Raw genomic sequence first — 22649 nt, forward strand, 5'->3', positions numbered from 1 at the left:
GTCAAAAGGAGAAAAGGAGTGCGAGTTTGGGGGAGCCTCTAGAGAAGAAGAAAATCAAATTTTCGGTGTCTCCCTCTCTTTGTTTCGTGGTCTGGATTGGGAGATTGAAATCTCCTAAGATTTGTTGCTGCCGGAAGCTGCATGTTGCTAGAAGTTGCTGCCTAGTCGAAGTTGCTGGAAGGGGTCGAAGATCTGAAAGGTTGAGATGGTGTGGAGGGAAAGTCTGGTCTTGGTCTAGGGTGAAGAGTCTCAAAGAATACTATTGAAAGGAAGAATTATCTTGACTGGGTTTTCCCCTCAAGGGGGGCTTTTCCCTAGCATGTGCCTATATCTTGTGTCTCTTGTTTTGGGATCTTCATGTACGTATAACTGCTTGATGAAAGATAAGATAATAAACAAGTAAACAAGGCCCACGCACTCACAAGTAATTATCAAGAAAGGAGAATCAAACCCTAATATAATATCTTTGATTTTCCAACATCGTATCGGAGCTAAGGTCAAGAGAAGTCGAAGATCACTTTGCTGGATGGATTCTCCCTCTACGATGAACTACATAAGATTGGGTTACAATGCTGCTGGAAGATGGATCAAGAACATCATCTATTACTTATTCAACAAAGTCAAGAGTCAAGGATTCTTGGTTGCCGTTACAGGTTCTCTTACTGACGACAATGCATGGATCATTGATAGTGGAGCATTGAGACACATGACTGGTGAAAGCAAGCAACTTCACACTATATCAAAGGAGTCATCCTCTCATGCAGTGGAATTGGGTGACAACAAAAGCTATGCTGTTAGAGGCCCGGGATCTACATCATTGAAGCTAGCCAATGGATCAAAGTTGCATCTTAGCAACATTCTCTATGTTCCAGGTTTGAAAAAGAATTTACTTTCTATTTCTTATTTAGAAGAGAAAGGGGAAAGGATTGATTTTGTCGTTGGAAAAGTACTGGTTTGGAGAAAGAACTCTAGTATTGACAAAGCTAGGGTTATTGGAGTTCGATAAGGAAGTCTTTACTAGGTTATCACTCCATCTCCTCAAGCTTTAGTTCATATGGAAATAAGTCCCATTGAACTATGGCATCGAAGATATGGTCATCTCCATTATAGGGTCATCCCTACTCTTAGTCGACTGGTTCATGGTATTCCTGATATGAAGTTAGATCATGAAGGTGTGTGCAAGGGATGCTCTTTGGGGAAGCATATTAGAAAGCCATTTCATCATAGTGAATCTAGATCTAAAGAAATATTAGATCTCATCCATTCCGATGTATGCGGGCCCATGTCTAACAAGTCACTTGGAGGTCATCTCTACTATGTAACATTCACTGATGACCATTCAAGGAAGACATGGCTCTATCTACTCAAAACTAAAGATGAAGTATTTGATAAGTTCAAGGAGTTCAAGGCTGAGGTGGAAACCCTAACCGATAAAAAGATAAAAACTCTGAGATCTGACAATGGTGGGGAATACACCTCTAAAGAGTTGATTGCATATTGTAAGGATGCAAGTATTAAGAGGGAGCTCATTGTTCCCTACTATCCCGAACAAAATGGATTGGCCGAAAGGAAGAATAGGTCAATTGAAGAAGGCATTCGAACTATGCTCCTTGATCAAGATCTACCGAAGTTCTTATGGGGTGAAGCAACAATGACTGTTGTGTATGTTCAAAATAGAAGTCCTCATAAGAGTCTTGATAATACTACACCCGAAGAAGTATTCACAGGAAAGAAACCGAGTGTGGATCATCTCCGCATATTTGGAAGTCCAGCATATATTCATGTTCTAAAAGACAAGCAAAAGATGTTGGACTCGACAAGCATCGAGGGAATATTCGTTGGTAATAGTCTTTCCTCAAAGGCATACAGAATTTATATAAAGGAAAACACATTGAAGTAAGCAGGGATGTCATATTTGATGAGAATCAAGCCTACAAGAAATCAAAGGACATTCCTATTGATTCTGATGATGAAGAAGTTCCCGTATTTGAAGAAGATGAAATTCATCATGAAGATCCTTCTAATGTTGAAGAAGAAGGACCAAGTGAGCCTATTCAATCGGTGGTTATCCCAACCACAAGGAAGAGGCCAAATTGGTTGAAAGCAAGATTAGAAGATGTTGAAGGACATGAAGTTGCTATAGGGCCCTCCAGGGAAAGTAAGAAACTGAAAAGGTATTCTAGTTATGCTGCATATATGACAAAATTGATTGAAGTCGAACCATCTACATTCAAGAAAATTGAGCATGAAAGGGGTTTGGAAGAAAGCTATGCAAAAAGAATATCAATCCATCATGAAGAATGGGATTTAGGAAATCGTTTGCAGACCTAGTGACAAATCGGTTGTCACATCGAAGTGGATCTATAAGATCAAACATGTTGTTGATGGAAGTATAGACAAATACAAAGCAAGGTTCGTAGCAAGGGGTTTCTCTCAAAAGGAAGGCATTGATTATGAAGAAACCTTTGCACCTATAGCAAGGTACACTACCATTAAATCGTTGGTTTCAGTGGCTACTACAATGGGGTGGAATAATCATCAAATGGATGTTATGACCGCATTTCTAAATGGGACCATTGATGAGGAAGTGTACATCGAACAACCTGAAGGTTTTGAAGTGAATAGTAGGGACTCTCATGTTTGCAGACTCAAGAAGGCCCTATATGGCTTGAAACAAGCACCAAGGGCATGGTATGCAAGAATGGATGCATATCTTCTCAGAATTGGGTTCGTGAAGAGTATTGTTGATCCGTCGTAAATAATGAGCCCGTCATTATTCTACTATATGTGGATGATCTATTCATCACTGGTGAAGAACGAAGAATTCAAGAATGCAAGAAGATGTTGGCAGCTGAATTTGAGATGAAGGATCTAGGATTGATGCACTACTACCTAGGTCTAGAAGTATGGCAGAAACCTGGGGAGATATACTTGGGGCAAGGAAAGTACATCATCAAGTTATTACATAAATTTGGGATGATGGACTCTAAGTCGATGATTACTCTTATGATCACCAACCTCAAAAAATTGAAGAGCTCCAACTCTAGTCTTGTGGATCCTACCTCATATCGACAGTTGGGGGGTTCCCTAATGTATCTGGTAAATACTAGGCTAGATATATGTTTTGCAGTGAACATTCTTAGTCAGTTTCAGTTGGAGCCTCGTCATGATCACTAGATAGTTGCCAAACATATATTGAGCTATTTTTGTGACACCATACATCACTGCCTAAAGTATGATAGTAAGGAATTCAAGTTAATTAGCTTCACAAACTCTGATTGGGCTAGTAGTGAGACCGATGGAAGAAGCACTACCACGGGATGCTTTAATCTCGGAGCTACTATGATCTCATAGATGAGTAGGAAGCAAGATCCCGTTGCATTGAGTAGTGTCGAGGCAAAATATGTGGCTGCATGTGAAGTAGGAAAAGAGGTTGTCTGGTTAAGGAAGCTTTTGACAGATTTGTTCAAGCCTCTAGGTCCTACTGTGATTAATTGTGACAATCAAAGTTGTATCAAGATGTCTGGAGATCCCGTGTTTCATTTGAGGACGAAACATATCAATAATAAGTTCCACTTTATTAGGAACTTGGTGCAGGATGGGATCGTGAAGTTAGAGTATGTTCCGATAAATGAATAGGTAGCAGGGATACTGACAAAGGCTCTTCCAAATAAGAAGTTCGAATATCTAAGAAACCTACTGGGTTTGGTAGATATTGGTGATTGTATTGATGATAAGGAAATGGAAGAGATTTGTTGAGGCTTTGCGAGTGAAGCATTGCCTGGGGAGACATCTCATCGGCACTATGTTGATGTCTGGAATCTCAGAATTGAAAAGGTGGTGTTATTTATTGAAATCTGTTTTGGATACACACCTATATCTTTGGGTTGGTGATTAGCAAGTAGCTCTGATGGTACCTAGAGGGGTAGAAAGCTTGAGTCCACCTTAGTCCCACTTGGATAGATTGCCCTAGTCAGGAATCTAGTCCATGGCATTGCAGTGCCTTAACTGTTGAGTTATTAGTTGGATAGATTGCCCTGGTCAGGAATCTAGTCCATCACATTGCGGTGCCTAAATTGTTGAGTGACTGGTTGGATAGATTTCCTTGGTCAGGAATCTAGTCCATGGCATTGTGATGCCTAAAAGTTCTTCATGTTTTCATATAGTTTGAGATCTTTCATTGTATATATACATTATGAATACCTCCCTAGTTAAGAGCGAGTGTTAGAAAATGTAACTATGTTCGGTCTTCAATAATGTACTTGAGTCATTATGTAATGTACTTGTCAAAAGAAAAAAGAAAAAGAATTCTTATTATTGTCACAATGACTTATTAAAGCATGGGTTTCAGGCTTGGATCATCATTGTATTAGTCAAAGTCCCCATAGTGGACTCCTAGGATTAATATTGAGTTTATAGAGTCGTTGTATATTCAAAGAGACCTGTCCTGGGATTTGGATCATGTAAAAAGGTTTTGTATCAAGTCAAATATGAATTATGTGTCCTCCACATCATGTCGGCCTAAGGAAGATCAAGTCGGCCTAAAGACCCCCATTCGACACATAAGAAACCCTTATATTGAAGGAGGTCGAAGTCATTTGAAGCACTCACTCGCTCAAGTAGTTCGATATCTCTAGAAGAGCTAGGAAGTGTGAAGTCTACTGCCAGAAGGAGAAAAGGAGTGCGAGTTTGGGGGATTCTCTAGAGAAGAATAAAATTGAGTTTTTGGTGTCTCTCTCTCTATTTCGTGGTCTAGATTGGGAGATCAAAGTCTCCTAAGATTTGTTGTTGGTGGAAGTTGCTGCCTAGTCGAAGTTGTTGGAAGGGGTAGAAGATCTGGAAGGCTGACATGGTGTGGAGGGAAAGTCTAGTCTTGGTCTAGAGTGAAGAGTCTCAAAGAATACTATTGAAAGGAAGAATTATCTTGACTGGGTTTTCCCCACGAGGGGTTTTTCCCTAGCATGTGCCTATATCTTGTGTCTCTTGTTTTGTGATCTTCATGTATGTATAATTGCTTGATGAAAGATAAGATAATAAAGAAGTAAACAAAGCCAACACACTCACAAGTAATTATCAAGAAAGGAGAATCAAACCCTAATATAATATTTTTGATTTTCCAACATCTCCATATGTATCTATTTCTCTCTCCCTCCCTCTTCCTCTCCCTGTGTCTCTTCCCCTCCTCTCTCTCTCTCTTGCTCTCCTCTCTCCCTCATCATCTCGCCATCTCTCCCTTGTCACTTCCTCTCCATCTTTCTCTCTCTATGTCTTTCTTCCCCTTCCAACTCCATCTCTCTCTCCCCCTCTCTCTCTCTCCTCTCTCTCTTCCTTCCTCCCACTCCCTTTGTCTCCCACCTCCCTCTGTCTCTCCCCCCATCACACACATTCTCTCTCTCCACTCTCCAAATCTATCATTATCTCCCTCTCTCTCTCCTTCTCGTTCTCCCCCTCTCCCCCCTCCATATCTATGTCTCCCTATCTCTCTTCCCCTTCTTTCACTATCTCTATCCTCTCCTTTTCTCTCCCTTCCCTCGTATGCTCTCTCCCTTATCACTCCCTCTCTCTCTCCACCTCTATCTCTCAATGTATTTGTTCTTCCCTCCCTCTCTTTCCCCCTTCCAACTCCATCTCTCTCTCCCCCTCTCTCAAGTCCGCTTTCTCTTCCTTCCTATCTCTCCCTTTCTCTCCCACCTCCCTTTGTCTCTCTCCCCCATCATGTTGAAGGAAAGTGTAACTAGGTTCAGTCTTCATAAATATACTTTTGATATTTGTACTTATTCAAGAAAAGAAATATTATTTTATAATATATGTCAATGAGTTTCTTGCTCATTAAAGTAGGTCTAGCACGTCAAAGTTCTATAGGTGAGTCAAATAGTCAAAAGAAATGTTGAAGCCTTAAGGGCATGTTACACCATATATAAATATATATTAAAGTTAAAGGAAAACTTCCAAGCAAAGTCAAGTCCACTCCTATGTTATGGCACCATCAAGAAGCTCCTTCAAGCATGTTACACCACTATGGAAACTAATCGAAGTCTACTCAACAAATCAACCACCAAACTGCCCTCAAAGTTGGCCTTCAATTAAGAGGACTAGTCAACCTTCTAGTCGGCCTAAATGGAGGGACAGTCCTCTATTTATAGAGGTTGTCCACTCCAAATAGAACACACTACTTGAGCTCTGAAATCCGCAAGAAAAAGAGGACAAGAAGAACGAAGAAAGCCAAGGGAAAAGGTCTACTAGGGCAGTGAGGTAAGGAGGAAGAACAACGAAGTCTGAGGGACTGTTTTCTAGGGTATACACAGTCACACGTGCGAGAAAATGAGGGACAGTCTGTAGCTATATCAGCAGTAAGATCACAATTGTATATTTCTCTTTGTTTGGGGCTAAAACTAGGCCTACAAGGCCTCCTACTCCATCGTGGAAGAAAGACACTCAAGCGAAGGAGAGAAGAGCATATAACACCTAGTAATCCTCCCACACATGCGAGAAACTAGGGCAGCAGAACAGCAACACTATCATATATTCATATCTCAATAAGGATCTCAGTTGGTCAACGTTGAAGTCTACATGTGCAAGGATAGAAGAGGAACAACTCACCTAGAAGACTCACTCAAAGAAGGTCTATCTCTAGACAAGATTCATAGTAAGAGAACGAAGTGCCGGAAGAAGGAGGACGAAGTGTCGGAGAACAAAGTGCCAGAAGAAGTGTCAGGGAATAAGGTGCAAAAAGAAGGAAGGACTTGAATTGTGCTTGGAGGATCTCTTTGTCAGGGGTCTAGGGTTTGGCATTGATCAATAGAAGCTTCAATAAGAGAAATTCACTAAAAGGTTTTCCTCTCAAGAGAAGAGAGGTTTTGGCCCTGGCAAAGAGCCAACATCTTGTGTTCTTGTTTTTTATGTTTTGGTAGCAGTTTGATGAAGTACACAAGTATGCACTATTAAGAAGAAAAACAAGAATAAGCTAACAAGAAAAGTAAAAAGACTCCACAAATTGTTATAAAGTAACGAAGAATCACATTACACTACTTTGCCCTAGATTCTTCAACAAAGAATCACACACTCTCTCTCTCTCCACCCTCCAACTCTGTCACTATCTCCCTCTCTCTCCCCTTCTCGCTCTCTCCCTCTCTCTTCCTTCCTCTCTCTCCCTGTCTCTCCCACCTCTATGTCGCTCCCCCACTTTATTCCCCCCCCCCCCCCCCCCCCCAATCTCACTCTCTCTCTCTTAAATATGATCCCATTCTATTGTATTTAAGAAAGTATCTAAATTAAAAAATATATATAATTGGTTGTAAAATATTAAACCTATATTTTGGATCAATCATGTCAAAGAAAATACAATAATAAAAAACTTAAAATAATCATGCACTATCTTTCCTCTATCATTGTTAGTCACTTTGTTTTCTCTCTTACTTTGGATCCTTGGTTAAAATGCATCTATCCTCGATTTAATCTCTATGTGAATATTGGAGGGTTTAGATATACCTCAAAAGTAATTATAACCTTTTTGCTTTTAGATTTAATTAAAAAATGTTATAAAATTAAATTAAAATAAAGTATTTGTAAAATATTTTGATTTTGAAATAAGTTGTGGTTTTTGGGCATGTGGTATTGATACGCCATGGTATTGGCCCATGGTATTGTAACGGAATAATTAGAAGCATAGATCCATAACATAATAATCAAAAGTATAAATGGCCCATGGTATTGATAAACCATGGTATTAGTCCATGGTATTATGATTTTCTTCCCTCCTCTCCCTTTCTCCCTCCCTCTCTCTATCTTTCTCTTCTGGGTATTTGCCCATGGTATTGTGTTAATTTTAGGTATGCTCTATGCTTAGAGCAATTTATTTCAATTTTCACAGTTAGCTCAATATCTTTTCCAGATTAGCAATCACATCAGCATTAAAGTAAATTGCAGATAGAACATAAACATAAATCGTAGAAGACAAGCCAAGACAAGAGGACACAAGATGTGGCGCTAGCTAGGGATAAACCCTAATGTGGGGAAACCATTGATCAATTCTTCTTATATGTTCTTCAATAGTTCAGCGGAGAGAGAGAGATAGTACATTTACAACAGAAGTCAACACTTTGACTTATCTAGATAAGAACATAGATCATCTCTAAGAAGATGATACATGAGATCAATTGAAGACAAGCTGCTTCAACTGATTCTCCAAGGTGACTCCTTCACCTATCGTTGTGCTGCATTTCGTCATCATGCTGCACCTCACCGTGCTACACCATGCTGCGCCCATCATCACTATGTTGCATCTCATCATGCTTCATTAATCATTATTGTACCCATCACTGTACTACATTATGTGCCATTGTTGCACCATGTTGCCATACTAACCTATGTGTTGGCTGCACCTTGCTTGCTTGTTGTCCTTAGCATGCTTGTTGTCCCTAGCATGCTTGTTGCCCTTAGCATGCTTACTGTTGCATGTTAGTTGTCCCTTGCATGCTAGCTGTACCAATACATTCTTGCTGCACTAAGTATCATGTTGTTGTCCCAATATTAGTTTGTTGTCCCTTGCATGCTTGGTGCACTCGCTGCTAAGTACCATACAATGTTAGTTAGCTGTCCCTTGCATGCAGCTATCCTTCAGAGACAAATGCTTCGGCTGTTCCAGAAATTCCCAACAATTCTGGCAGTTCTGGCTGTGCCCGGCAGTTCTGGCTGTTCCAGCAATTCCGGTAGTTTCGGTAGTTCCGGCTGTTCCTGGCAGTGCCGGAAGTTCCTGGCAGTTTCGGCTTTTGCCCCCTGCGTTAGCTTTCCCGGTTGTTCTGGCAGTTTCCGGCAGTTCTGATTGTTCTGGATTTTTCCCTTTGCGTCAGCTTTCCCGGCTGTTCTTGCAATTCCCGACTGTTCCGGCTTCTACCCTTTACATCAGCTTTCTCGGCAGTTCCGACAGGTCCCGGCAATTCCAGTTGTTCCGATGTTCTGGTTGTTCCCGGCAGTTCCTGACAGTTCTCGGCAGTTCCAACAGTTCCGACAGTTCTCGGCAGTTCCCGGCAATTCCGGTTGTTCCGGCTGTTCCCGGCTTCTGCCCTCTGCAATTAGGGCAATGTTATCCCTTAGGATCTCTCCTCCTACTAAAACCCAAAGGCAAGTAGAGAGGAAGAGATCCCAAGTGTGTTGAAATGATTTGAAGGCCACCTGTATTTATACTAAAACGTTGAGCACAACTGGGGTTTATTTGGTTGCTGGCCGACCTTGACGAATTGTCCCATAACACAAATAAATTCATATCTCCATGAATACTTATCAGAATCGAATGATCTTTAGATCAATCATACACCTCTCGATGAGAAAGGTCTAAGAAAAATATCAGCTTCCATTAATAAGATGACCCACATGGATTTTTGCCCTAGTTGCCAATTTTAACACTCCCTCTCAACTAGGGAGAACTCCATCCGCTGATCCATATGTCCGACTGTACTATTTCTACCATCAGTGCCCTGCACTGCTATGCTTTGCTGAACTCTACTTTGCTCTGCTCTGCTGAACCATGAAGAAGAAGAATTGATCGAGAATGTCTCATACCATTCTCTACTGACCCGAAGTCAGTTTCATCTGAGGAGAGTGTGTCACATCACTCTTACTGCCCTGAAGTCAGTTTTATTAATCCCAGATCAATATCACAAGAGAGTGTCTCAAACCACTCATACTGATCCCAGATCAATGGAGGTCATCCTAGCATAGGGAGTATGGTAGATACATCGATGCGTCCATCGATAGTACTACTATGGTCCCTAACCCCATTTCCCTGCTCATTGATCAGATGAGAGGTACTTCCAATGAGTCCCAGACTGCATGGGTAGGATGCCTCAACAAGAGAACTAATCATCCTGTCCACAGGAGAGCGAATCATCCTGCCCACAGTCGCCACGGGAGAACTAATCATCCTATTTCACAATTGCCACGGGAGAACTAATCATCCCGGCCCACAGGAGAACTAATCATCCTGTTCCACAGTTGCCACGAGAGAACTAATCATCCCGGCCCATAGAAGAACTAATCATCTTGTTCCACAGTCGCCACGGGGTATCACAGGGGAAGGTTGAACCTATCATCCTGTACATAGTGCACTACCAGGGGAGGGTGAGTTGCCCTGTGGTCGTATGTTGCTCCAGTAAGTACCCCAAGCCCCCCAGAGCTCCTAGAGCTCAATGCATGCAACATGCAGGCAGCAGGACCCTTATAAGAAAGTCTCTCAACGACTCCAAGTCGTTCGGGAAAGTCACAGATTTGATCTTTCCCCGGGGCTTTGACAAAATGTCTGCGACCTGTACATCAGTCTTAATGTGATGGAGCCTCCTCGCTCATCGACTTACCATATCCCAAATAAGGCAGTATCTGATGTCTATCTGCTGGAGCAATCATCGAATACGGGATTCCTCAATAATCGAATCCCCCCTCTGGTTGTCACTCGAAACACAGCGGTATTCATCATGTGTACAAAAAAGCTCACTTAAGAGCTTTTGCAACCATGCAGCTTCACACGAGATCATACTTGTAGCTATGTATTCGGTCTCGGTGGTGCTTATAGCAACCGACTTCTGCTTCCTACTCATCCATGATATCGAAGCAGAATCCAAAGAGAACCAGCACTGAGAAGTGCTCTAGTGATCCTCCACATTGCCTGCCCAATCAGCATTCGAATAATTATGCAGTTTCATATTTCCGACAGTGTATCTCAATCCATGAGAGATTGTGCCCCGAAGATATCTCAGAAGATTCTTGGCACCAATCTAGTGAGGCTCAACCAAATATGAGCTCACCATGCTAACTGCAAAACATATGTCCGGACAAAAGTTCACCAAGAACATCAATGCAAATGGGTTTATGAAACTCAGAGGCATTTCCCAAATCTGGTCTGACATCACTACCATATAACTTCTGAAAGTTAAGATCCTCAAGGTAGTCACAGGCTTGCAGTTTATCATTCCACATCCGGAATCCAACTCCCTCTTACTTCTGCAAGTGAGAGGGTCTTCACCTGTTTGAAATAGGTCATCCTCAGAAGGTGCTAGTATGAGAGGTCTATCATCCACAACCTTAAAACAATGGTTTGGATCAGCTTGACACTTAGTGAATCTCAGCTTCATCTGACAGCTATCAATCCTCTCGTACTACGCCCGGGGAGTTTTGCTTCAAGCCATAGAGGGATTTCTTCCACCTGCATACGTGAGATTCCTGATCATGAATCTCAAACCCCTTGGGTTGTTCCAAACTTGTGGACCTGCTACATGAGGGGAATGGTCCCCTTGGTCCCTAATGGACTTCCTGCAACTTGATACAACCCTGAACTCAAAAACATCTTTGAAAATTCTATTTTCAAACACGTACCTTTCCATCGATGAGTGCCACCATGTAACCTTTGACTTCCATTACCGAAATGGACACCAAGTTCTTCTCGATCAAGTACATAAAAGAGATTCTGTAAATGAATCGAGTTACTGTCATTCAATTGAGGGATAACATTCCCTACACCCTTTCCGGGATAGGTGGCATCGGCTCCAACTTCCAAGTATAATCCCACAATTATTTCCATCTCTACCAAATTAGAGAGTGCACCCTTCTATCCAATGAAGTGCCTTGAAGCACTACAATCAATAAGCCAGATTCCCAAAGAATCTGAAGGAGAGGGCCAATAAAAGATAATGCTTCTTTATCTTATCAAAAACAAAATTTGATTTTTCATACCTAGGTTTCCTTGCTTTCTTTGAAGAGTCGATCATTTCCTTGATCACCTGCATTACCTGTCATTCCTTTGATCATTGAAGATGTCCTTGGAATGATTGTTATCTTCAACAAGAGATGTGTCTCTGCCATTTGGACACTCATTCGCATAATGGCCGAACAAATTGCAACCAAGGCATCTGCCTTTCCTTCCACCCTTAGATCTGGACTTCCCAATGAAGTGATCTTTAGGTAGGCCATGAGAAACTTTCATTGCGCCATTCTGATAATATTCTCTGCTTCGACTTCACCCTTGGTGAATTTGAAGAGGGATGAGGAATCCATTGATCCTTTTGTCCTTTCCCAACTGTCTTCAGTGATTTCTCTTTCACTCTTGCTTGGGCATTGTCTTCACCTCAGCTCTGATACCATGTTAATTTTAGGTATGTTCTATGCTTAGAGCAATTTATTTCAATTTTCACAGTTAGCTCAATATCTTTTCCAGATTAGCAATCACATCAGCATTAAAGTAAATTGCAGATAGAACATAAACATAAATCGCAGAAGACAAGCCAAGACAAGAGGACACAAGATGTGGCACTAGCCAGGGATAAACCCTAATGTGGGCAAACCCTTGATCAATTCTTCTTATATGTTCTTCAATAGTTCAGCAGAGAGAGAGAGAGAGATAGTACATTTACAACAGAAGTCAACACTTTGACTTATCTAGATAAGAGCATAGATCATCTCTAAGAATATGATACATGAGATCAGTTGAAGACAAGCTGCTTCAACTGATTCTCCAAGGTGACTCCTTCACCTATTGTTGTGCTGCATTTCGTCATCATGCTGCACCATGCTACACCCATCATCACTATGTTGCATCTCATCATGCTTCATTAATCATGATTGTACCCATCATTGTACTGCATTATGTGCCATTGTTGTGCCATGCTGCCATACTGACCTATGTGTTGGCTGCACCTTGCTTGTTGTCCCTTGCTTGCTTGTTGTCCTTAGCATGCTTGTTGTTGCATGCTAGCTGTCCCTTGCATGCTAGTTGTACCAATACATGCTTGCTACACTAAGTATCATGCTGTTGTCCCAATATTAGTTTGTTGTCCCTTGCATGCTTGGTGTACTTGCTGCTAAGTACCATACAGCTATCCCAATGTTAGTTAGTTGTCCCTTGCATGCAGCTCTCCTTCGGAGACAAATGCTCTGGCTGTTCCAACAGTTCCCGACAGTTCTGGTAGTTTCAGCTGTTCCGGCAGTTCCCGACAATTCTCGCAGTTTCAGCAGTTCCATCTGTTCCCGACAGTTCCGTCTTCTACCCTCTGCATCAGCTTTCCCAGTTGTTCCGGCAGTTCCAGTTGTTCTAGTTTTTGCCCTCTACGTTAGCTTTCCCAGTTGTTCTTGCAATTCCTGGCAATTCCGGCGTCTGCCCTCTGCGTCAGCTTTCTTGGCAGTTCCGACAGTTCCCGATGATTCCAGTTGTTCCGGCAGTTCCGGCAATTCCAGCAGTTCCCGGCAATTCCTGGCAATTCCGGCAGTTCCGGCAATTCTCGGCTTCTGCCCTCTACGATTAGGGCAACGTTATCCCTTAGGATCTCTCCTCCTACTAAAACTCAAAGACAAGTAGAGAGGAAGAGATCCCAAGTGTGTTGAAATGACTTGAAGGCTACCTCTATTTATACTAAAATGTTGAGCACAAGTGGGGTTTATTTGGTTGCTGGCCGACCTTGACGAATTGTCCTATAACACAAATAAATTCATATCTCCATGAATACTTATCGGAATCGGATGATCTTTAGATAAATCCTACACCTCTCAATAAGAGGGATCCAAGAAAAATATTAGCTTCCATTAATAAGATGAACCACATGGAGTTTGGCCCTAGTTGCCAATTTTAACATATTGTAAAAAAAACTTATTTAGAAGTTAATAATATCCATGGTAAATATTCATGATTAAAAATATTGTTATATTGTAAATATTAAACTTTTATCAGCTTATTAATTAAATTTAAAGATGGTTATGCAATCATTATTTTAATTTATATGGTAAAATGAATGTTAATTTATAAGTACTATTTATATGTTATATATTTTAATGTGATATGTATAATATACTTTGTTTTATCTAAAAAATCGTTTGTAATTTTAAGAATAAAAAACAAAGTTACAATATAAAAATTTAAAAAATAATAATAATAATTTGAATTTAAAAAATATTTAACATCTCACATCTAACGCTCACCCATCCACTCTAAACTGGGCTGTAGAGCGCCTCTCCGCGCCATCAGCCATTTACTGACTATGCATGACTATATATAAGGTATATTTAGTACCGTGGTATGTTCTGTAAATTTGAGTTACAATTTCATCCCACTTTATGAGTATGTTAAACAATTATTGCTAATAGTGCCAATGTTTGTTACTGCTCCTAAGAGTGGTTAGTATTTGACTGCCTCCTTAGATGGTAACCACTGGTTATGTGAATGAATTAGTCGTTTCAACTACGAACAAACTTACAGAGCCTTTAATATCTTGAGCTTGATGTCACATATCATCCTAAATTGCTACATCAATCAAATAGGAGTAATGTAAGCTAGCCATAAACATTTAAGACATGCATTAGATTTGTTCAATACCTTAGTAGAAAGATCCATATTTACTGACATAAGCACACACTAGTAGCTTATATTTTGAGCGTGAACAGATCTAAACAGCTAAGAAGGGCAGACCCTCTTAATTTATATAAAATTGAAAATTTCTAAAATGACATGATAGATCGATTCAATTGCTCTTTTCTTTTCTTTTCTTTTTTTCTTTTTGGAGCCTTTTGAGCATGAGAAACAGCAATGATTCAATTGTTTTTTGATACTTCTGCTTAGGTTTCCAGGCCCCAGATGGGCGGGAGTTTGTAAAAGCTTCATGTCTATCATTTGGAAGCTTCTAGACAGATAGGAAGCTTCTACAAGCTCCAAATAAAAAAGGAGTGCCCAAATCAAGTTCCCAAAAAGCTCCCAATAAAAAAGGGAGCATTTCCAAATTCCAAGAAGCTCCAAAGCTCTGAGAAGTGATACCCATGACACTAAACTTGATAATAACGGTTCATATCCCATACCTCTTATGTATCTTGTGTATCCATTGTTTAACATTTAGAGAAGACGGGAATTTCCAGATATCTTGGCACCTCCTAAGCCATCTAAATTCATTGTCTTCAGTGGTAGCATTAGTTTCTCTATAAACTCCTCAGTGGTTTGACTATAGCATTGATAATGTATCACATATAGAATGGAGCTCAAAGCTAGTTTTTTACCTAGTAATTTCATTTTTTGGGCAATCCAGCATTTCACAAAGCCATAGTGTGGAGATTTAACATAAGAATTCATATAAAAAAACTTTGTAGTAAATCAATTAAGGACCATTAAAAGAAATTAATTGAAATACCATTACGACCAACGTGAAAATAAATAATAACTCAAATGACACATAATTACGAACAAAAAAGCCAAAAATAAAAATAGAATAATGCCATACTCTATCAGCTAGATCGACAGCTAAAACAGGTCCATATCTCTGTACAAGATCACGAAAGTGTCGTTCTACAACTTTTGGCTGCAATCAGGCAAAGATACAAGTTTTACATTGCATTAGATATATAAATAATAATAGCATAGTGACGGTTTCAAATAGAAAAACAAAAATACTTGAGTAGGACCAGCAAACCTCAGAAGACAGCATTTTGTCAGTTTTGATACTAAAAAAGCATACTGTTCCATCAGTTTTGATACTAAAAAGACGTACCGTTTCATCAGTATTAATTATATTCAACTTTGGCTTGTACGTAAGGTCTACAATCTGTTCCCACAAAACTGGAATAGAACCACGCACCTGTAAATATGAAAATGCAACTACTGAAATAGCATAACAGTAGAATTCAGGAAATCTTCTACATTTCACATGCATTTCCCACTTTCCTTTGCATAGACAACATATCCATCTGCAGATACCTGCAAATATGATGTTATAAATCCATCGACCTCTAGCAGTTGTTCAGTCTCTATGAAGTTGGCAACATGACCTTCAAGGTCGGCTCCCCTTCGCCACATTCTTGTTCCTGCAATGCCCATTCAACTTGAAATTCAAATAATTAAAACCTTTTACAATTTCAGACAAAAGGAATTGAACACAGTAAATTCCATTTCAAGGCATTCTATTATATTTAGAAAGGAGCAGAATCTCATGTTGCTAGCCTTAAATTGTCTCCAAAATCCATACCTATTCGTCGAATACACCTCCGTGAGATTAAAGTAACCGTAACTAATGACTCTTTAAGGGTGAGCTGTATAGTCTGAAAGCATAGAATCCAGTTAAAGCTAACAAGATACATGAACCGATTTTATGAATTTTCTAAAGAAGATATAAGTCACATTGTTTTGATACAAACAAAGATTTGAAAAGAATCATCGATGAAAGACACTGGCCATTAGATAGCACATTTATATTCCACTTGTATTATGAGCCTTGAATACTTCAAACCAAAGAGAGAATTCTCATTCTGAATATTATGTAGCTTTGAGGATATTGCCTTGAATAACAGGTAGAATATATGGCTCAAGCTGCAATTCAAATAATTTTATAAGCAGTTAGTAATCACAGAGGATTTGGCAACCATACCTAACAATCAAAAGATATAGATAGTTTGTATTGTCCAATTTAAATTCTCGAGATGAAAATCCTACCTTAGCCTCTAGTAGCTCTTCTATCAAACTTCTGTTCCAGAGGAAACGTGGATCAGCCTGAAAGGAGGACGAAAAGTAGTGAGCACTTTACACAAATGAATAACTTTAATATATTGCAGTGCCTCAGACATGAGTATTACATCAATTAAGAGAAAATGTCTTTCTAACTAACTTAAAACTGCATTTAGGGTATATGAAGTACTTATAGGAATGTGGAAATATATAATCAAAGGGAGAGTTATGATAGAATAAATTTACAGGGAACAAAATAAAATGCATAACGCCCATATTCTATGAAAAATGGATTATGAAAATGTTTTAAATGAGTTGACCTGTTTCCATAGAGGTGGTATCTTCCTTAAACCTTCAAAATTATGTGTCCGCTGTGCACTACAATACATAATCACCAATGTATTTAGAGAATTGTGTGTCTTTAATATGTGCAAAATTGATAGTATTCTGTAACCTGATCAGCTTCGCTATTTAATTGAACAACACAAGATGACACATAAAGATAATGAGAAGAAACAATATGTATTCAAGTATCAATGAAAAGTTAAAACCAAATGTCTCTAGCACTCACTTAAGAGTTAAATCAGCTTGATAGGAGAAGTATAAGCCAGAAGTTGTCTCTACAATTTTTAAGAGGCTCACAAAGTAAGCTTCATCTCTCTTCTATTCAAATAAACATGTCAATTCATCAGTCAAAAAACTTGATTGGAATTAAACTGTTAACCCCAGAAAATAAAATTGCTCTGAAGTAATTTACAGATAAAATCAGACGATACTCTGGAAAATTCAGTGCTACAACACTCACTTCCTCTGCAGTAGAAAGCTCCAATGCCTTATTGCAAGATAGAAACTTTAAGGACATTATTTGAAAAACAGGAAAACCTTGATGCATGCCAACCTGCTTCCGAGAAGTTATTACAAATACATATGTACCTGCATAGACATACAAATTAAGAGTATTGAAAAGTATAAAACATCATAAAAACGTTGATTATCCATCGTCAATCTTCATTTCAATTACTTTGAATAACTACTGGATCCATTGAAACAATTCAAACTCTCTTCGTGGCTGAATAGAAGAAAGTTCTCAAGTGGTGAGACACTGTAACTCCAGGGCCATTTAAATTTTGGTAAGTAGATTATGGTAACCAGTAAAAATCTCCTATATTACAAGATATCAATGGTAACACTCTTTAAACATATCTATTAACAAAATTAAATATACCATGGATTGAACCAAATGGAAACAGCCTTAAACAAGATTTAAACATTGGTTAATATATCCCCAAGTATCAGAAACAGTGAAAAATGGTAAGAAATAAGTTTCCAGAAATGGGTGCAGCATGGGCAAAATAAGTACAGGAAACTTAGGATGCATTTCTTAGACACAGGGGTGTTACCATACGAAAATAATCACATATGAGATCTATTAGCTGCAAGACATGGAACATAAGATTTACATGGAAAACCTTTTGGGAGAAAACCACAAAACTTCTTTTTATAATTCTTTGTAGGCATTGTCCTACTACTACAAATATTTGTAGGCACAAACCTACTAGAGGCACCAATCTCCACTACTGCAAATATTTGTAGACATCAACCTACTAGAGACACCAATCCCCACCACTAGAAATATTCATAGGCACCAATCCCTACCACTGCAAAATATCAGTTGGCACCAACCAACAGGGGACACCAATCCCCACTGCTGCAAATATTTGTAGGTAGCAATGTTGAAAAAGGTACCAAGGAGGTGTTTCCTAGTGTTTTTTTCTTAAGCCTAGGAAAACAATTGAACCCACCTTTTTAGTGTGACTTTATGTGATTGTTAAAGTCATGTGACTTTCTAGTCACTTTATGAGTTCTAAAAGTAAATTGTACTTTATAATATTAAAGTGACTTTATGAGGCAAAAAGATACATGGTACAACAAGTTATTAAAGTGACTAGAGGGAGTCATTAATGAAGGGGGAGAAATGAGAGAGGGTCAATAGGAGATTAGGTCTCCACCCTTGATCAAGAGAATCTGAGATTTAAGCTCAGCCCTTGATCTTAAGGATAGATCTTCTCATCATTAGAGAGACTAAACAGGAGGAAAAGGGCAAAGAGAAGGTCTGTTCTTCAAGTGTAATGTTGGAGAAGAGGAGAAAAGAAGAGAAGTTGAAAGGAGGCTGAGATAGCAAGTGATTTGCAGCAAGGAGAATGTTGAGAGAGCAGAGACCCTACATCATGCAAATCGAGGAGACACAGACCATCAGCAGGCCGAGTTTAAAGGCTGGAAGAGAGGCACGAATTCTGAGAAGGTACAGGCAGAGGTTTCCAACACAAATTTCTAGGCAGAAAAGGTGGTCTGACAAGCACGAAATTTCAGGCAGAAGTGTAGGTCTGACAGTGCATTTTTCAAGGCAGAAAAAGGGCAGCCTATGGCACGAATTTCGGAGTTGAATAGTCTGCTTGTGACATGAATTTTGAGGGCCTGAATTGTTGGACAGTGACATGATTTTCAAGAGCAGTGGTCTGGAGTGTGGCATGCATTCCTATACAGCAACACAAATTTCTAGGAGTTGGACCAAATTCCAAGGAGGGAGATAAGTACTTTTGTGTTGTATTTAATGCTGTGAATTTAATCTGAGAAAAGAAAATAAAATCCTCTTCCTATTGGTTTTCTCTTTGGGGTTTTTCCAAGGTCTGATTGATCAAAAATCAAGTGTCTAAATTGTGTTTATGCTTGTAAACTTTATCAGCTGAAAGTGAAAAAGTAGTAGTAGCTTCAAGTGTTTTAATTGCAATTTACATTGAAGTTTAAATCTGCTATGAACAATGGGGCTTGGGCATTAAACTTGACATACAAAACAAATTGAAACTGGGTGGAGCTACAAGGACATAAAATTTCGACATGGTATCACAGCACAAGTGAACCTACAGCTGATAAACTGCAACCAGAAAGCATAAAGCAGCCTATATACCCAGATATTTTTGGTTGAGAGGGAGAGTGGTTGCTCATTTTCAATGTTGAGAAGTTGTGTTGGTTGGGAGGGTCAAATGGCTACTGGTTTGAGAGTGGAGGATAGCTTGAGTGGGACTGAAAATTTTGGTCCCTGGAAGAAGAGGATAGTCTTGTTGCTTGAGGAGTTTGAGCTGTGGGATATTGTCAAGAGTGCAGCAGTACCACCTACTGATCCTATTCAGTTGGCAGAATTCAACAAGCACAATGTGAAGGCTAAGAGGATCCTTCTTGATGCAATTAAAGACCACCTTATACCTCATGTATCAAGGAAGAAGTTTGCCTATGAGATATGGGAGTCCCTGATAACACTTTACCAGAGCACCAATGAGAATAGCAAGACGGTGTTACATGAGAAACTAAGAAACACCAAGATGACCAAAGCTGACACAATGACCTCATACCTTATGAAGATCACACTAGTGAGAGATGAGTTGGCTGCAATGGGAGAGGCTATCCCTGATGATCAGTTGGGCAGGACAACTTTGAGTGGTTTTCCCAAGAAGTGGGATGGATTCATTGATGGCATTGTTGCTAGGGAGCATTTTCCAGATTGGAGGAGGATGTGGGATGATTTCATCCAAGAGACCAGGATGAGTGCCAAAAGTGGAAGTCAACATGGTGGGGTTGATGAGGAAGATAATGTTTCCCTCACAACTAAGGGAAAGAATAAAATGAAGAAGGGGTCCACTAGTGGGGCCAAGAAGTAGAAGGGGAAACAAAAAGTACTAGAGAAGGACACGAGCAAAGTGAGATGCTTTGCTTGTCAGAAGATGGATCACTACGCCTTTTAGTGTCCCAGTAAGAAGCAGAAGAAGGGTGTTGCAACAGCAACTGAGGTGGATGAGTTTGCCACTAGATTTGACTCAGAGTTTGCTTTAGTAGTGAGTCTTGCCACTACGTCAAGTCCCCATTTTTTGTGACTACAAAATTCACTAAGGAGTTTTGCCAATTTTGGAGATATTAAATAAAAAGGTGTGATGTTCCCTTTTCTGGTGTTTCTTATGGCATGGTTAGGATGAACTTTCAAGGTTGGAGGCAGACAATGTTGAAGAAAGTGTAACTAGGTTCGGTCTTCATAAAAGTAATTTTGATCTTTGTACTTGTAAAAGAAAAAGAATTATTATTTTTGTCAATTGTAGCAATGAGTTTCCTGCTCATTGCATAGGTCTAGCACATGTTGAAGTGCTATAGCAAAGTCAAAGAGTCAATGTAATTATAAAAGACCCATTTAAGGGCAAGATACACTGTGTAAATGAGTCAAAGAAATATGTCAAAGATGATCCTCCAAAGCAAAGACAAGTCTCCTCTTCAAGTCGGCTCAAAAATGAATTTTTGATGCACTTAAGGACAAGTCGGCCTCACTGGCTCAAGTCGGCCCAAATAGGAGGGATAGACTCCTATATATGGAGTCGTTCGACCTCACAAAAGTATCATCACTCATCTCTGAAATCAGCGAAGAAGGAAGGACGAAAAAGAGGTATGAAAAGGGAGCATTGAGGTGATTCTAGGGCCTCGAAGAAGAGGAAAAGGAAACCAAGTTTGGGAGGCCTGTTCTAGGTTCATTTTCTGTCACACGTGCGAAGGAGAGAGGGTATCTCTGTGGTCATATCAGATTCACAAGGACAACAGCACAAGAAGAGTTCGATTGGGTGAAAAGAGGCTCCAAATAGGCCTCCATCTCAAGCGAAGGAGGTCTCACATCTAGCGAAGGAAAGGAGCAAGGAACGAGTTTATTTCAAGCCCTAGATCAGCCACACCTGAGAAGAAATCAGACATGCAGTATGGTAAGAGGATCAGCCTCTCAACTCAGAAATATCTCTCAAGGAAGGTCTCATTCTCTAGCCTAAGTATCAACGAAAAGGAAGGTTGCCAAGCGAAGTAGAGAAGGAAAGGAAGACACCAAGGAAGAGGTCTCTAAGGAGACCTAGGGTTTCTGCAGTTGTCGGAAAAGGAGCTATCAGTTGCCGGAATAAGTACGAAGGAAGAGATCAAGGTGCTGTGTAGAAGAAGGCATCAGTTGGAGGACAAAAGGAAAAAGAGATTGTGTCATGTGCTTGGAGGATCTACTTGTCAAGGGTCTAGGGTTTGGCATTTGTCAATTGAAACTTCAATAAGAGAAATTTGCAGAAGGGTTTTCCTCTCTAGGAGAGAGAGGTTTTGCCTTGGCTGAGAGACAACATCTTATGTTCTTGTCTCTTTTGTTTTGGTAATTGTTTGATGAAGAAAGAGAACACACACTAATAATAATAAGAAAAGATTGTGCTGATAAGAAAAGTAAAAGTTTTTCACAAATAGTTATCATCATCAGAAGAATCTCACCCTAAACCAAATACCCTAGATTCTTCAACATGGTATCTTAGACTTAAGGACTCCATTAAAAATATTAATTATTATAATATCTCTCAAACTGTTTAGAATCTGCCCAAATTATTTCTGAGTATTGGAGATCTCATGTGATTTAGACTCTCCACCAATTTTCGTGGTTAGAGCACATCTAATGCTACCCCAAATCAACATGTTGGAATTTCTAAGTCTAACTGTTATAAATCCTTCATGTACTTTCTAATTTATTTCTTCTTACTTGTTCTGTTAATTAACAAGTTATTTACCATGTAAATATTGAAAATAAATACAAGTACATGCTCAACACATACAAATCATCAACTGAAGGAAAAAACAAGCACACAAGTGACACCGTTATTTTTGGATTAATGTCCCTGGAAAAACCCAATGCGGGAAAACCGGTGCAGCTATCTAAGGGGTTTTATTATTAAGCACTTTCAAAATACAATCTGGGTGCAAGAAATGGATCACCCAACAGAGAATTCCCTCGGAAAAGTACCTCTCAGTCGGAGACAGATATCAACCCCAATCTGCCCCACAAAATCTCCCAGCGTCAGCCTCTAGGGTCTGCGTCAGCCTCTCTAACCCAACGTCAGCCCAGCATCACCTCAACTAGCCCTGCGTCAGCCTCTAGAGGCACTGCGTCAAACTCTAAAGCCTCTGCGTCACTCACGTTGGCTCTCTCTAGCACTGCGCAGCTCTAAAGCCTCTGCGTCACTCACACTGGCTCTCTGTAGCACTGCGCAGCTCTTGGTTGCCTCTGCGTGGCCTCTTGACTGGCTCTGCGTGGCCTCTAGTTAGCTCTGCGTGCCTCTCTCCTGGCTTCTACGCTGATGCTCCC

General features: G+C 39.9%; 1 protein-coding gene across 5 annotated transcripts in view; it reads right to left on the reverse strand.

Moving 5' to 3' along the window:
• LOC149193208 (phosphoinositide phosphatase SAC8-like) overlaps positions 1 to 22649 on the reverse strand; it is a 143036-nt gene that overhangs the window by 95778 nt on the left and 24609 nt on the right. For 4 of the 5 annotated variants that reach the window (XM_089404812.1, XM_089404809.1, XM_089404811.1 and 1 more), the window contains exons 2-10: positions 17265 to 17392; positions 17031 to 17122; positions 16780 to 16837; positions 16448 to 16504; positions 16291 to 16324; positions 15984 to 16064; positions 15716 to 15822; positions 15510 to 15596; positions 15243 to 15320 (exon numbers count right to left, since the gene is read on the reverse strand). In XM_089404812.1, coding sequence (XP_089260938.1) covers positions 15243 to 15320; positions 15510 to 15596; positions 15716 to 15822; positions 15984 to 16064; positions 16291 to 16324; positions 16448 to 16504; positions 16780 to 16837; positions 17031 to 17122; positions 17265 to 17392 — 722 coding nt within the window. The remainder of the gene's footprint in view (positions 1 to 15242; positions 15321 to 15509; positions 15597 to 15715; positions 15823 to 15983; positions 16065 to 16290; positions 16325 to 16447; positions 16505 to 16779; positions 16838 to 17030; positions 17123 to 17264; positions 17393 to 22649) is intronic. The other variant, XM_089404810.1, reaches the window with a different exon arrangement.

Source organism: Pinus tabuliformis, chromosome 2_2, assembly GCF_031772625.1.
Source record: "Pinus tabuliformis cultivar Carrire ecotype Pingquan chromosome 2_2, CPIR1, whole genome shotgun sequence".
Lineage (NCBI taxonomy): Eukaryota > Viridiplantae > Streptophyta > Pinopsida > Pinales > Pinaceae > Pinus > Pinus tabuliformis.